The sequence below is a fragment of the Neurospora tetrasperma genome (genome assembly GCF_000213175.1).
Source record: "Neurospora tetrasperma FGSC 2508 unplaced genomic scaffold NEUTE1scaffold_81, whole genome shotgun sequence".
NCBI lineage: Eukaryota > Fungi > Ascomycota > Sordariomycetes > Sordariales > Sordariaceae > Neurospora > Neurospora tetrasperma.
In genome coordinates, this window is record NW_009799179.1 from 8,499,766 (window position 1) to 8,515,694 (window position 15,929).

The 15,929-nt window shown below is 49.4% G+C and overlaps 2 protein-coding genes across 2 annotated transcripts; one reads left to right on the forward strand and one right to left on the reverse strand.

Moving 5' to 3' along the window:
- Positions 1 to 5,453: 5,453 nt before the first annotated feature.
- Positions 5,454 to 8,263, reverse strand: NEUTE1DRAFT_106392 (uncharacterized protein; the record flags this gene model as incomplete). The annotated part of the gene is made up of 6 exons (XM_009858777.1): positions 5,454 to 5,538; positions 6,169 to 6,308; positions 7,132 to 7,213; positions 7,277 to 7,742; positions 7,795 to 7,859; positions 7,923 to 8,263. The coding sequence occupies 6 exons, from the start codon at positions 8,261 to 8,263 to the stop codon at positions 5,454 to 5,456; spliced, it is 1,179 nt and encodes a 392-aa protein (XP_009857079.1).
- Positions 8,264 to 11,915: 3,652 nt separating this feature from the next.
- Positions 11,916 to 12,469, forward strand: NEUTE1DRAFT_106393 (uncharacterized protein; the record flags this gene model as incomplete). Its single annotated transcript, XM_009858778.1, has 2 exons — positions 11,916 to 12,120; positions 12,375 to 12,469. The coding sequence occupies 2 exons, from the start codon at positions 11,916 to 11,918 to the stop codon at positions 12,467 to 12,469; spliced, it is 300 nt and encodes a 99-aa protein (XP_009857080.1).
- Positions 12,470 to 15,929: the final 3,460 nt, after the last annotated feature.

Below are 15,929 nucleotides of genomic sequence, written 5' to 3' on the forward strand. Positions count from 1 at the left end.
TGATATTATCTAAGTAGTAGATAGAAGTATCTTGGTATATGTTCAGTGAAAATTCCAGTGGCATAGTTTTCTCTACCTTCGTTCTGTTTGAAGAGAGAAGGAAGTTGGAGTCCCATTCCATCTTGAGTTTTCATGGCGTACCGGAAAGAACTCAGATAGGTAGAGGTATTTGGGCATAATAGGCAACCCTGATATGGAATGCTCCCCTCTTCATCATTTTTCTTGGCCTTTGATAAAGAGTAAGGGAAGGGGAAGGAGGATGGGAAATTTTGGGCCTGCACCTCCAGTCCGCTTTCCAAACTTGACTGACAGACAGGGAGATAAAGAAACCCTCACTAATTTTACTGACTGATCTCTTAGTAAATGCAAGAACGGGCCTTCGTGGGCAGCACACAATTCCGTGTGGAAAGACAAGCTCATCAGCATGCCTTAGCATACCTGGGCTTGAAATCGGGGTGGTTAGATTTGAGCACTTCGTTTCTTTCCCGTTGCTGCCAGAAGACCGAGATACGCAATAAAGAGGGTTGCAAATCTTTGTTGGCTGGCGGGGTATATACTGACGGCAGCCATCCCTCGAGTCCTTGAACCTTGTTTCCTTGCGTGTGGTAGCGTGCCTAATCGGGAGTACATCTGTCCTCTGACCTTCGAGAAAACAGGTCAGAAGCATCCATACCGTTAGCTTCACCAGGAAGAACGGGACAGGAAGCCTCCCTACTCGCTCAGTACCTCCGTTCATCCCGTTGCTGAATCCTAGCGCAACACGATGCGCTTCTTAGTTTTGATCGATAGTCCCATGCATCGTGTGTTCATCATATGCACGCAAGTCATGGGCTTGATGTCTTTCCGGATCAGTTGCCCCGCCGGCTTACCGGCTTCTTTGATTGCTGCAAGTGTTTGGGACGGGATCTCATCGGGAGGAACTGTAATTCGACACAAGCGGAAGACAAGTGTCATAGCGACGAGAGCTTGGGGGAACGAAAGAAGCAAGGAAGGAGAGATGGGAGAGAGGGCCCGGGGAGATCCTTCATGGCAAATGGATGGGGTTCATGTCGGTCTTTGTGTTTGTGATGCGTATGTAAGCGATATGGGTGTCGTGCGGTAGTTGAGTCGATGGATGCCTTTTGTGCTATAGAGGATCTATGTTTCCTTGATTATTTTCAGCCGCAGGATAGCTTCAGGGCGTACGGCAGCCATTGTGCTAGGATTTGACACGATAAGGGTCTATCCGGTAGCTTGATGGGGTTCATTATCCAAATGTCGACTGGTAGAGACAGTAAGGAAGCTATTCACGGATATCTCAAAGCGTGTAGGTTGAGCATCGATCGATGGCTAGTTTGCTTTCAGCTAGGTTCCACTCAAGCTTCAAGTCAACTACGCTTCACCCATTTGAGTCCTTCCATTTATGACTTTAGTTGTCTGGACTCTGAAAGAATACTTGCAAGAGCGACGTCGACTAACAGTCAAAAGGTTAGTAGTGTCCCGAGGTTGAGAGATGTCCTAGACTACAATATCTAGGGCTCGGATCCGAGTCAATGTAAGCTTACCTCTATCTCCATGAGACCTGGTTCACTTGAGGCGCCCAATAGTTCAGCTGCCATGCGTCCGTGATACTGTAGTATTTCGTACCTATGCTTGTCGCTGCAACTACTTGTCTTGGTCGATATGCCCGAGAGTTTGTAGTAAGATAGCTCAACTGGAAGTGCCCTGGTGAAAGTCACCGCGAAAGTGTTGTTTCGGAACGGACAAGGATGTCAAAGCAGAGCAAGTAGTAAGCAGGCGCCGGATCTCAGAACGATTACTCCGTGATTACAAACTGCAGGGAAAGAATGTCAGCAGCGTAGCTGTTGGTGATTCGCTAAAGTACTAGTTTCTGTGATTTAGGCAATGGATGGCGATGCTGGATTCTGCATAGTCCGACGTTGCAATGCAATGGAATCCGATCCCCCCAGTGAGGACACTGACCTCGGTGAGATGGTTCGGGAGAAATCGCTGGACGATTATGCTAGCATGGATCGCAAATTGTGTCACCCACTGCAACAGGAATCTTGAAGTCCTGGCCCATCAGGGACCAGTGTCTTGGAACCGTACAGTGATGATCTTGTGTCCCGACTCAGTTCAGATCCGATCCTTTGACTCGCGGTCCTTTTGTCAATAAGGGTCCTGAAACACAATGCGGCCTTGCTATGGGAGTGTAGGGTCGATATCGGTATGTGCGAGCCTTTTGTCCCGCAGGAACCGTCCTCCCGCTGTATAAGCGTGGGTGATGCTTGGCCACCGAAAAACCTATGTCTCAATACTCAGTTCACGGACATCACCTAGCCACTAAAAGCGGGCAGTGGACGCCCGATATGTTCTACCCGCGGTTTGAGAGAGAAGTTATCAAAACGGAATGCCGCAGACTCTCGATAAGGCTGTCGTGTCAGGGAGCGCTTGCAACACTGTGATATTTCATGCATAGCAGCGTAGGTCTCCAGTGTCGATGCAGGCGTTCGACCAGATAATGCAATCCGCCGTTGCAACATCTTATTTTTCCACAAGCAATGGTTGTCGCAGCTGTGCCTGTTCAGTTGGATTTGATCGCACATAGACCGTCAGGATGTATGTCAGATTCCTGCGGCACCGTTCCCATTCCATGCTCAATCTGGCTATCAGATGGTGAAAAAAGGAAGGGGGTGGAAGAGCAAAAGTAAAGCGTGGGGAAGGGTGTACAAATAAAAACGCCAGAAATGCAATACTACCCAGAAGTAGACTAGTACAAAGCTCATTCGTTAGCGGCGAGCGGCAATGGATCATTTATGTTTAACATCTTCCGCTGTTCAACGACCGACGACCCGTCGACCATGGCCGCTACTGAGGGGATGTTCTGACGTGGTTGAGGACCCTGAAAAGACCCTAGTATGGAGATGCTGAGGCTTCATGTTCTCCACGTGCGACTCTCCCCATTTCGCCATATCCCGAATATCTGTTTGTCAGTCAGACCTCCCAAATCTCCAGTTCCATTTCGATTGTAAATTTTCAAGTTCGGACAATTTCGTCAAGTGATCACGACACACACGCTTCTTTGATTCCTGCGACCGAATGCTCACACGTTGATCGGAGTAGAGGGCAAGTCCCGAGGCTCGGCAACAACAACAGTATCGGAGGAGACCCCGAATAAACCACCGGACGAGTTGTGATCTTCCGTAAGCGAATAACTGATATGACCCTGGATTCTACCGCTTCCCCGCTTCCTCTTGCTGTCTAGGGAATGACGGCATTCGCGGTCGGCTTTCCGAGTCCGTATCGGGAGGGGACGACGTGGGTCGGCGGCGCGGGATGAAGGGAGCACGTTTTCGGATGCTGTCATATCCTCTATCGCTCCGGACCAACTGCTGCAACCTTGGTACAGAAAACATCTCCATCTGTATGTGTGCCGTCAACCCACTCCCGTAAAGACAATTGATTGGAAATCAGGTCGAACCGGAGACGAACCGTTCTTCAAGCCAGCCAAACAGTGAGGGCTTAGTCATACCGAGCTCACAAAACGTGATTCGGTGCCCTTTATGTTGGTTATCGGAGATATCGTTTCGTGATCCAGTCAGACGAAAGGACCATCCTCAAATGTCTGCACCCGCGGAAAAAGCCGTTACCCTGTGGAGTTTGACCAGAGACAAGGCATGTGCCGTTGTCGTTGGCTGACGAGCGGCAGGACGGCCAACGTACAATGTATCGGGGCATGACGGCAGCCGCCATTGCGACATCTGTACATAGATCCCATGGAGGGTCATCATACTGCGGTACTCTGATCCTTTCTCTGTACTCTGATCTTTCCTCTCTCACGGATCAGCCTTCTGCTGCATGGAGCTCCTTTGGCTTGTCAGATTGGGCTACATACCTGCTCGCGCACCCACCTACCGTAGCCTTAGGTACGTGGAAAGTCCAACCTCTGCTAGCTATCGGAGAGCCTGGCCAGTCTCAATGGCAAGCGTGGGGGGTTATGGCGAAGAAGACAGGGCACTGCAGCCGCCGTTAGTTAGTTGGCGTCACCGGGTCGCCATCGGTCTGTGTTTCCTTTTTGTTTTTAAAACAATTTTTTTTTTCCCCGCGTCATGAATGGCGGTATCAATGAGGCTTTTGGAGGGAGCATCGGCAACAACGACGACATGTCCATATTGAAGTTGACGGATGAATAACCTCTAAAAGTCTACGGTAGATGTTGGTAGGAACTTCCTCTCGGGCTGTCATTGTGGGGTAGTCAACTGGCGAAATGCGGGGTTACTTATGCCCCAGTGCGATTCTCGTCAACGGGCCTGAGCCTATTTACTGTGTGGAGTAGGCCATAGTGGACCCCACGGGGTCCGGTTCGGGGGGACTGCCCGAGCGAGGTGGCACTAGCGTCCCTCCGAACGTCTACCTCTACGTTGGTATCTCTCGGTGCGAGAATCCTTCCGTCATCTTTTCTGCATATGACTGACAATATGCCAAAGATTGAGGTGTCACTTACAGGGCCTGTTATGATCGGGTAATAAGCTGTCCAACACTCAGAATGAAAGGTTGCGCTGCCGCCGGATCTTCATCCTGCGGACCGTTGCAGCGGGAGAGGGAAAATCGAATGGCATTTTTAGCGGTTCCAGGAACCGTCCCCAGGGTTAGGGGTCATGCGTCTCCAGGCCTGCCCCCTAAGCCCTGAAATGTTGGGGCCTGGGGAGTTCTATTCCCAGTGCGGCTGTGTCTCCGTCTCTGTCTCTCCACTTCTTTTGACAACTTCATCACTCCACGCTGAACAAACATCATCAACGAACGAACGATCAGCTAACGGCCCTAGATTTCATGTCTTCAGGCTGAGCACTGAGTTTTCTCTTCATTTACACAGTAACTTCCACTTTCTAGTCAACAGAAATTTCTCCATGGCTCATTCGCGACCGCGAACTGCTCGGACTCAATACCCTTCAGCCAAGGCGGACCGGACGAACCTCAAAGCAATCCCGCATAGTGCCTGAAATCTGAAACCGCCTTCACCTTGCTTTTTCTCTCAGCAATCAATAATACCAAGCAGTATTCCTACTTTCGGTATCGCAATGACAATTCCTGATAAACAGCATCTTGGAACCCATAATCCGAGCCTCCGTCGGGATCCCGGGGACAACACATTGCTGTGCCGCACCATCTCTTTTTTTTTTTTTTTTTTTTCTCGAGATCTTCTTCAACTTCAGCAACCAAAGTTACATAGGTCATCCCTTGAAGTACATCGTCCGTCATTTACCACACAATACGCAACGTCAAATACATAGTGCTCACTCTAACCTCCCAGCCCAAGCCCAAGCCCAAGCCCAAGCCCAAGCCCAAGCCTAAGCCCAACCGGACCGGGCAAGGCAAAGGCGATGCTGACCACTTAAACCAAGACCCCCAGCCAGACGATGGGCCAGACCTGCGGTAATCACAAATCAAGAAGAAAGGAAAAAAAAAAAAAAAACTTATGCTGGTCTCCCGCCCGCCTGCCGTGTCCCGCTGCCTGTGATGTGCGTGTGCACCTGCTGCCGCCGGCCGCTATGTGAGCCGCTATGTAAGCGGGCCGAAGGTCTTGCCTTGATGCTTGGTGGGGTGGCTTGCTTTCGAGGTCTAGTATCTTAGTAGTCTATTTAGCCTGCGTACTAGCTCTAGCGGCTGATGACGCGTGCTGAAGCCCCGAGGTGTACGTGTATGCTGAGTGTGTGGTATGTGGTGCCTGTCTGGCTGGTGTGTATCGATGTGTGTGTACTATGTGTGAGTGTAGGTACCCAAAGAGGTGAGACAGGGGTCTGAGCTCGCCTATAGCCTATAGAAATGGCCGTTCCGAACTCGGAAGGTGCGGCTTTCTGGTTTCTTTTTGGCTTTGCGGCTTAGGACATGTGTTGCCGTTAACTTGGTTGTTTCTCTGACTTCCATTCTACTTTACTCATTTGTCGTACCGTTTCCGCCATAGCCAAGCCTCATATTACTGCATGGTAGATACATAAATGAGGTACCCGTCGGCGTTCTTGCCAGCCTATTTCGGCGAGCCTGGCCTGGCCTTGAAAGATAATCCGAGGGTTCAGGTCGGCGAGGTCGGGTAGGTACATGTGATACTTCTACAGACTCTTTGTGTAGAGTACTGAAAAAGGGAAAAGGCCCGCTGGTATGCAATTGATTTGGAATACCTTGTGTACTTACATACGTCCAAGGTTAGTCGTATGTATGTACCTCCATACCATACCATGGGACATACTCCCTCGTCTTTCCTCCGCCCTCATCTGCTCACCAGCACTCGCCTCGCTAGTGATGTCCGTTTTAAGGAGCTGTCCCTGGTCAATCTGGATAGCAAAAGGATAGAACGCCAAGTATATCCACCCGCCAGGGTAGTGGGCATGCTACTCGAACCCAATCACTGTAAAAAGGGGACGCCACAGCAGGCTGCTGCAGGGCCAAGCTTTCGATAAGCACACGGAGAAGGGAGTGATTGCTTAAGCATGATTAAAATCCCCGATGCGGGAAGACGGACGTCTGTGATAAGACGGATGAAGAAAACCAGTGTGGGGGAACATCTGTATGGGCTCCATGCCTATGAGAAAGCCATCAGATCCAAATTGGAATCAAATCTGAAATGCTTTGAATCAACCGCTGTTTGTGCTTTTTCATTTGTACGACCTGTAGATCTTGTCGTTAAGTGGTTGTTTCTAGTTCGACATGTTCCATCCAGCAGAGGTCTCAAAATAGCTATCAGTACCTTGTTCCTCCCAGCCCGTTTCGTTATGTTCGCTGCCAAGATTCCGGTTCAAACCCCAAAATGTATATGTATGCAAATTTCGTATATGAAACGAATACCCGCATTGGGCGGTCCCACGTCTCTGTCTCCTGGATCTTGTTTTGTTTTTGTCTCCCTCCTTTTTTCCCCTTCTTTCTTTTCTTAGATATCTAGCTTCCGATCCGCTTCTGTTTGCATTTGTCGTGCAATAGGTGCCCGTTTCTCGCAGTAGTCCTTGTGAACTCGGCGTGGCAGTTCGGACATGTTGCCTTTGTCGCCTGTCCAGACTTCTCCCTTTGATGACGTAGGAGGTTGCTAAAGGTTGAGAATTGACGGCCATTGCATCCGTGTTCCCAGCATTGCGGCTTCGGCCTGGGCTGCACGACTCTAACCTGCCCGGCGGTATCCTGAGGGCTACCTCCCATTGCTGGAGGTGAAACAGGGTACATGATATTTGAGTCAGACATTTGGCGACTGTATGTAGTTTTGTTAGCATGATAGTTCTTTAACACCAGGACGCTATGGAGAAGAACTTACCCGTAGTAAGAGGGCAAGCTTGGAGTGGCCGGTGCAGGATAGCCATAATCGTTGATGTATGTGGGTGTGGGATATGAGTTATGGTACATGTTGGACTGAGTGTTGTGATGGTCTGAAAGAGGTGGCGAGAATTGCGCATGGTAACGGGTGGTGTGAGTTTCAGCCAGTAGCGAGACAGGGCCAGCGCTTGTGTAGATAGGCATGCCAGGAGCGCCTGACGACATGACTGCCAACGAAGGAGGTGGTGAATAGACGCCAGATGAGGAGCTGCTTCCCGCCCTGCGACCCCTGATGTGCATTTTCGAGTCACGCCGGGCTTGGTCTCGTTGCCTCTTGAGTTCGCGCTGCTCCGCACTTAGTGATGTCCTGGGTGGGCTCGCCGTTCCGGATCTTGATCCTGCGAAGCTACTATCTGACCCGTATGAGCCGAATTCGGGGCTCATGAGACCGGATCCGGAGTCCAAGACTATTTGATTGTGAGCTGATCTGTTCGATCAAGATCGCTTATGGCTACTGACCTGGCCATGTAAAGGATGATCGCGAACCCATAGCGAAATTGTTGTCGTACTGTAAGGCGAGTGCACTAGGTGGGCTTCAAGTTAGTGTTGGATATGACCGCTGATAATTTGAGTTGTCTGAACTATACCTCATGATTCTTGACTTATCAGTTTCCGTCAATGGAGGAGCGGAGACCAGATAGGATTCAGTTGCGAGACTGGATCGAGGTAACTCTTCACCGTGGGTCCGGAAGAGATCGAAGTCGAGGCAGTTTGCGTAAAGTAGGTTTTGTGGTCGGGCCGGAAAGAGTAACTGGTTTTGAGGGTTGCTATACGGAGCTGTTTCAAACAGCTGTTGACTTTCCAAAGACTCGACAGATTGCAAAGTTTGAATCAGCGTATCGGTTGAAGATGGGTTGTTGTTTTGATTCGAACTGCTTTTGTCTGAGTAAGCTTCGTCGAAACTCGAAGGTGAATATTGAGAGCCCATTTGGGGTTTTCTAAGACAGAAACATAAAAAAAGTTAAAAGGTTGTAAGCACCACATACGTTGTTGGTGATCCGATCTTTCTTGTACTGTTAAAGTGAAGGCGTTGACGATGGTGGCCAAGATATCACCACTGGATCCGGAGTCGAGTCTTCGATTTATGTGAGATGATTGACCGACTGGTGTCTTTTGATGGGCTTGACTTTTGCTTAATCGAAATCTAGGTTGCCAGATGGTTTGCGTTCTAAGTTTGGGAATCCAAAGAAGTCCCTCAGCCCCAACCCTGTATAGGGCATGGGCCGAGGATGGCTTATAACATTCGGGAGGCAGTACATCCCCACAGTATCCCATGTGGGTACTCGAGGTTCATCCATGTAAGGCGAAGGGTGAAGCTCCTGAACACCCACACCAGCGTAGCTTAGCGCACAACAGAAGGAATTAGAGTATCAAAGCCAAGGGGACATGCATGCGTGGGTAGCCGGCCTGGCTTGAACCTGTTCAGGAAGGCCTAGGTCGGGGTCGGAGACAGGGCAGAAAAGAAAGACAGGGGCAAGGGGGGGGAGGGGGGCACCACAACAGGGGGGATAGAGGCTAGAGTCTAGAGGCCAGGGAGCATATGTAGGTACAGGGGTAGGTTGGTCAAGGGGACAAAGAGTGACTGAGGATACATAGTGTGAGGACAAAAGGGTGTATGTATACGCAGCAACAGATACCATTTGGCTGCGAACCAATGAATACGTAGTCAGTGAGACAGCCAGTACCTTGTCAAGTAGAGGATGTCAACGTCTACTGGGGCTAGAGAGTAGATGTTCACTGGTACTGGCGGGCTCAATGCCAGATACTTGCACATGGGAACGTACCGCATTAACATCTCAAGATGGGGCATGTAGGTCAACTTTGTATGACATGGTGTACACGGTACACGGAAATGCTTGCTGAATTTGGGGGACTAATGAGGAAGCTGTGAATGGACATTAAGGAAACGTACGGAGGTTAGTTGCTGGATCCAGCCAACTTTGCGCTTCCACTGTCCATTATTATAAGCTTTCACCAAGGAGTTACAGGAGGCAGGGAGGTTGCAAGAAAGAACATGGATGCTTTCAAGGGGAGGAAGAGCTCAGCTGGATTAAGGGTAAATAGGCGTGGCGTGGGCGATGGAAAACGACTATGGCGCCCATACTAGGCTGATTCATTTTCTGTCCCATAGGCCTTGAACAACTGAGTAAAAACTCGCTGTGTACTAGCCGTTCGACTGTGCCATGTCGCCGTGATTTTCATCTACCGCAATCTAAAGTCGGATATCACAGCGGTGGCGTCGAGACGCTCCAGACAGCGGACATTTTCGAGGCAAGATACGTAGACCGAGCTTGAGGTCTGGCCTGGAGAGTGCAAACCCATCTGCTGCCACCCATTTTGTGTCGTACAACAAGACAATAGGTACCCGCGGCGGCGGCGGTGATAGAGGCTGGAATGTAGAGGCGTGTCTAGATCGTCTTAACTCGAGCGAGTAACTCCCCGACTACGTGGTATGAGGTGGGCGCGTGTATCCTGGCCGGGGCGCGCAGATTTTGTCTGGGAGCCGGACTTTGGTGATGCCATGCAAAAGTTGTGGTTGAATGAAAGATGGCCAGGTCAACAAAAGCAGCGGTCACTGACCTGAAATCTGCGTTTGCCCGCAGGTTAGCTTGGAAGAGGAATGGGTTCATCGAGGGAAGAGAAAGCATCGGTGCTGGTGATTTGAGGTTTAGTCAACTAACGGGGCAGGATTGCAGCAACGCTGACAGGGGGGCAGATATGGACCCTACTAACTGACTAGGTCAAAGCGAATCAACGGTGCCATGTGGACAACGACACAGCACCTTCATCATCTTGGCTGTGCTTGCCTCTCTCGCGCATTCCCACTTTGGCCGCCGTCCTGTTTGGCGGGGTTTTCCGTCTAGGTATCATGGGCAGGGTGTGAGCAGACCGTGGAAGTCATGAAGATGGCCTCGATGAGCCTTGTTCATATGGCAGCTTCGCGGCGCAACAAGGCAAAAGTGGAAGAAAGGAAGCTATCGGCTGGTGTTCATGTCACCTGAAACGGCCTGCACGAAGTGTGGGCTCGAAGACATGAAGAAAGCTTGACTTGAATTGAGAAAGACGGATTTGCTTCTGAAAGGATCCTTGCCTCGTCCACAGTAGTCGACTTTGGGAAAACACCGTGACTGGACGGGGACAAGGTTGATTCCATAGAGCGAGGCAGCAGCAAATCTTTGATGACAGACGAGATGACGGGAGAAGGCTGGGTCTTTATTGTGACTGGTCATTAGACGACCAGACGATGGATGCTCCGCGCGCCTGTTTCGTCGTCGGCAAAGTGTACATAGTACGGTAAAGGTGTAGTGTAGGCGCAGGCCAGGCCGCCACTTTCCGCAAGGCTCACTAAACGTTCTGTTGGTTCGACTGCAGTGCGCGTGTTGGGTGCTGGCGACCTGGAGTACAGTATCCGGAAACATCTGCACTGCTTTGCCCAGCGCAGTGGGGCACATGCGGGGAGAGCTCAAGGTACATGGATCAGTGCAATCGCGCTACATACCTTCTTCCTCTTCCAAACCTTCCACTGCATCGATGCGAAATACAAACACAACCAGGAATTCGTTCAACCGCCTCCACGAGCTGCTGCTCACAGTACGGATGCCGGGCGTCGTCAGAAGTCTTAAGTAAACAGCTTCGCCATCATCTAACGAATGTCTCGTCCAGCTGGTGACGCTCCACCTCAGATATTAACACGGATCCCGATGTATTGAAAATATAGATCGACCAACAGCCTACAAGCACAAACGGTAGACGCTTGACCACAGAAATTGACCTGCCTCCGTAGTCATTGAACTAAACGTCCTGAGCTCAGGTACTACGGCTGAAGAATATTGGATACCGTTTTGAAGTCTGACACGTCTCTTTCCCGATAAGTGATGATAGGATAGGCCGTTGTAGCATCAACCATGTTGTGCCTACGTATTACCGATTTCCAGTCAGATTATGGCGGCTAGTTACAATATATCAGGTGGCAACCAACAACTGATAAGGACATAGGGCTAGGCTAGTAGTACTCGTTCACATCTGTGATCCAGAAGCCCTCTCAGCGTACATGGATGTTTGCGCACGGCTGGAATCAAGGTCCAACCACATAGACTTACTGTTCTCGATGAAGTAACCAGGGCACAGCTTCAATTCTGAGCAGACAGCCACTTAGTCATCACTTGGGCAGATACTCCTTGCTTGCAACGCAAATTCATGTGTGCTCACAACCAGACACAGCTAAGCTCTCGTTATCGCTACGTTTGGAGAGAAAAGTAACCTGGGCTAGTTCACAGATGATGTGAGAATGGACAGGAAGAATGTTTCTATGTAGGTAGGTATAATTCACAGTACAGAGCGTAGGCGCTAGACTGTGGGCGGCTAATTGTTCAATCACAGACGGGATGCCCCAGCTCAGGTTCCAGTGCCCTGCCCCGCTGCCAAGGGGAAACCTACAGCCCGCACAATGTTGGAGCCAACAGCAACCACTCATATGGAAATACTTCCAATAGTATAGCTCCAACATTGTACCGAAGTTGTCATATTCCCAAGCGTTCAACTGAACAAACGATGCACTTTTGAACTACAATTCCTCCACCATGCCGATCAACGTTGTTCGGCTGTCTCCATCCTTCCCGACGTTTACGGCCCGGCGGGCAGACCATCCACAAAACGCCATCAAGGCCGAAGTGGGCTTGGCGATCAAAGTGGCAGGACAGCAAATTCGGGCAGGGGACACCGGCTCGACCGGCCATGCAGTTGGGACTTGCGATGTGCCGTATTTTATTCATTACACCACTTGGTGTACCTACCTATCTCCCAAAACCACCAATTATTATGGAAAGTCGGTAAGACTTTAATTCCCCTCAAGGTAACTTCTCCCTTATGCATGTTACTGAAGTATGAATGATGATACGTTCAAGGGCTATCTTCAACTTGGTGGTTTTGTTCTTGAGGTTTCTCGACTGGAAGCATAAACGCGTCATCAGATCGCTCCTCTGCCCCTTCCCCCCGAATATCCAAACGTTTGCTGACCTGACTGGCTGATTCCCGGACAGCGGACCGGGGACCGCTTTCCTGCGGGGACACGATGCCGTTGGTCACCCGTAATCGAGCTCTGAGCGACCTAGGATCCATATTGGCCTGCGATTGACCATCTCTCATTGGTTCTCAGCAATAATTGTTAAGGTCACCGACTTCACCATTTCTGGCTTGCAGAATTGTGCATTGGTATCACAATCCTGGTTCCACAACGCCGTCACCCCCCCGCCTGGATTCCAGCTTCCGGGGAGTCCATGCCGCACTCACTCTCATCTCTAATTCAGCTTCACTGACCTCGATGGCCTGCTATTGTACACCAGGTACGGACCCGGTTGGGCAGCATCTCCACGATCAAGAAACGGGATCACGGGATTCCTTCTTCGTCAGTGTCCGTTAAAGTCTACCTAGTTTATTGGATGTACGAGGTACTTGCGCGGAATGCCGAGTATGCTCAACGTTGTGCATATCAACTACCTCGGAGGTCGGTCGGTGGCGGCGCAGCGCAGTCATACTGTCTCCTTATGAGTTCACAACTCCGTAACATTGGATTCAAACACACTTATATGGAAGGCCTGGGCGGTTTAGCTCCGAGACGATGCCCCTATGCAACTGAGTGGCATATTCCGTTCTTCCTCTTCTCAAATCTTCACATGGCAAAAAGCAAGGTATTTAAGACATTGCTGTTAATTTTCTCCAAATCCAACATTGAAACCTGCCCTCACTCCGGTGTATCATCAAGTTACGCAGCGACACACAGAGCACTGCCTCTGTTACATCACAGTCCCTTCAGCAGGGATGCAGCAGGTACACCATACGGCCATCTCCCAGGCCTGTACTGTGTACAAAACCCAGCCCCTGTAGCCTTGTAGGGCAAGCAACCCCGAAGCTGGATGGACACATGCTTCAGCAACAAATGTACGCCAGGCACAATACAATGCTGATATTTTTGCTAGTTTGGTATCTCGATCATGGGTGAACAGGGAAGTTTTGGAGCTCTTGTTGGCCCTTCAAGAGAGAAACTGTCCTCCCTTCAAGGCGATATGAGATAATGGCAAGGGTTTGTAACGCTGCAGAAGCCTCTGATGGGTGTCCTCTGATATCTCTCTGTCGCTTTCAAGGCCCTCAAGACCGGAAGATAGGCCTTTGAGACTATAAAACACCAGAAAGAAAGCCAAGATATATTCTATAACCAGTAAAGCTTGAGCTTTCTTATTCACAAACAAACCAGGGCTGAATTGTATTTCAGGACCCCTTCATCTGACGTTTGTCATAGCTACCCCAGCGTATGGTCACCTTGCCTCGCCTGTTTATCCAGATAGAGATACTCATTGAAAATGGGCAAGAATAGCCTCAAACTTCAGTTTTGCATTGAAGTTGACAAATTCCGGTTATCGTTGTGCTACCTCATGCTGGCGGCATGACGGGTACCATACATCGCCTCCAGTCTGCATGCAGTTCACTTCATGATACTCATGAAAGGGAGGTACGTTCGCCGATGAACCGCTAGCCCGTGGCCGTCAAGGTTCTCTTCCCGACAGCTCCGTGCTGGGTAGGCAGGTACAACCAGCGCAATGGAAAACCCTGGCTGCGCTCAATTCAGTGTTCCCTTCCCATTGAGATATTCTCCTCCATTAGGACATGTCTCAAATGGGCAACAAGTTGAAAATAAAAAAGAACGCTACATGGGAACCCTCCACCCCTTCCAGATACATTCGTTTTAATACAAACATTGTTCTGTTTTCTGGGATCTTCTTACAGATATTCATGGCAGCCGGGACCGAGTTGATCATCTCCCGAGTGCCATGGAGCTAAGCGTGTTATCGAGTATTTTCCGGTACTAGAGGTCGACTACCAATCTCAGGTTCAAAAATGAGAGCACCGTGAATATCAATAAAACAGGAAAGAAACCACAGAACGCTAACGGTTCCATGAAATACACTATTACCAAATAACTCCAAACACTCGATGACTGGAGACTGAAAGCCAAGGGTTCTTCCCCGGCATGGCATCCGGGCCTATAGGAGCCGGCCAGATAAAAGATTAAAATACTACGCTGTCGATGTTGAAGTGACCTTGACCTGCTTTTCTCCATCGACCACGACCATAAACCCCAAAAAAAGGGAGAAAAAAAAAAAAAAAAAGAAACGAGAACCTCGTGGAACGGTAGCATGTGTTTTCCCAAGGCAGCCAGATTTCCGGCCTCTTTCTTCCACTCACTAACCTCCGTGCCTCTTTTACTTAAGCGATGGGTTGCGAGCCCGGGGGTCCCTCAAAGCGAGAGTGGAGTGCGACTTGAGCCCTGCTAAACCGACGTTGCATTGTGGTGACGAGGTATATGGACTATTCAGACACTACTGCATAATGAAAATCATCATCAGACCACAAAGAGTGAATGCGGAAATCAACTGGAGTCTGGCGGAGTTCATTCGGGTATGTCCATCACCTCCAGCACAAGGCGTTTTGACAAAATCATGTCTGCGAAACCCGTCCCAACATGGACGGACGCATGTCTTTGAAGAGCAGTAATGAATTCAATAGCAGAAGAGATTCGTCGTGCTGAGAAAAGCGTATCTATTGGAGGTCTGTCATTGTGGGAATTTACTCCATGGAGATATACCCTGCTTGTTCTGTGATGAGAAACCAGTCAGTCGTTGACGAAAAGCCAGGTTCAAAGGCGTTAGAGATACTCTTCCAAGAAACATCACCGCGGGAACTCTAGAGTCGATACCTCCTGGATGGAACGTGCTTCACTGATGTCTTGACGGGTCGCAACCCGGCGGTTCAGTGTCCACCATGTACTGGGATAGGTGTGAAATGTGAAGAACCTTGCAGATTGAAGCTTTCACAGCGCACAATGCTTGTTCGTAGACTTTGGCGAGAACCCCATCAACTCGCTCCCCACCAAACGTAAGCTTTTCAGGTGCTGTACTACAGTAGAGGTAACCTCCTACCTGCAAGGTTCCGGAGAACAATGGCTGGTCAAGTCATGCGATTTCCTCATCGTTGCATGCTTATATCCGAACAAGTTGGATTACAGTGTCTGTCACCAAAACAATGACCCGTTCTTCATTTCACACCTCAAACCACCAAACCACCAAACCTCCCTACTTTAATCCGCAGATATTTCAACTCGCGGAGAAGATCTAAACAGGTGTGAAAAGATTGGATACTTTCTGATACGAAAAAGTTATAAAGGAAGTGATTTTTTCATTCCAAGTATAAGTCCAATGATAATTTAATCGCAAACTCCAACCACAATCCGAATTCAATTTCCAGTCTACTACAGTGTCTTGTAAGCTCGCAATAAGCGAGTTTTCTTTTTTCTTATCAGTGCGACGCTAAGTGTGCATCTCTGTTGTACAACTATAAACTGTTAAAACTAAACGAAACCTTCGAATATATGTGCCACTACTTTGTTCATATAAGATATGAAAGTAGGTTTTTGTTCTAATACCATGTAGTGGTTCACATCCTCGAGTGATGAAGTCGAGTTTTGCCCTTTTTTTTTTGCGAGGAAGAAAAAAAGAGCGGGGCGCTTTCTTTTGTGGCAAGAACCAACTGCATTTCCAATT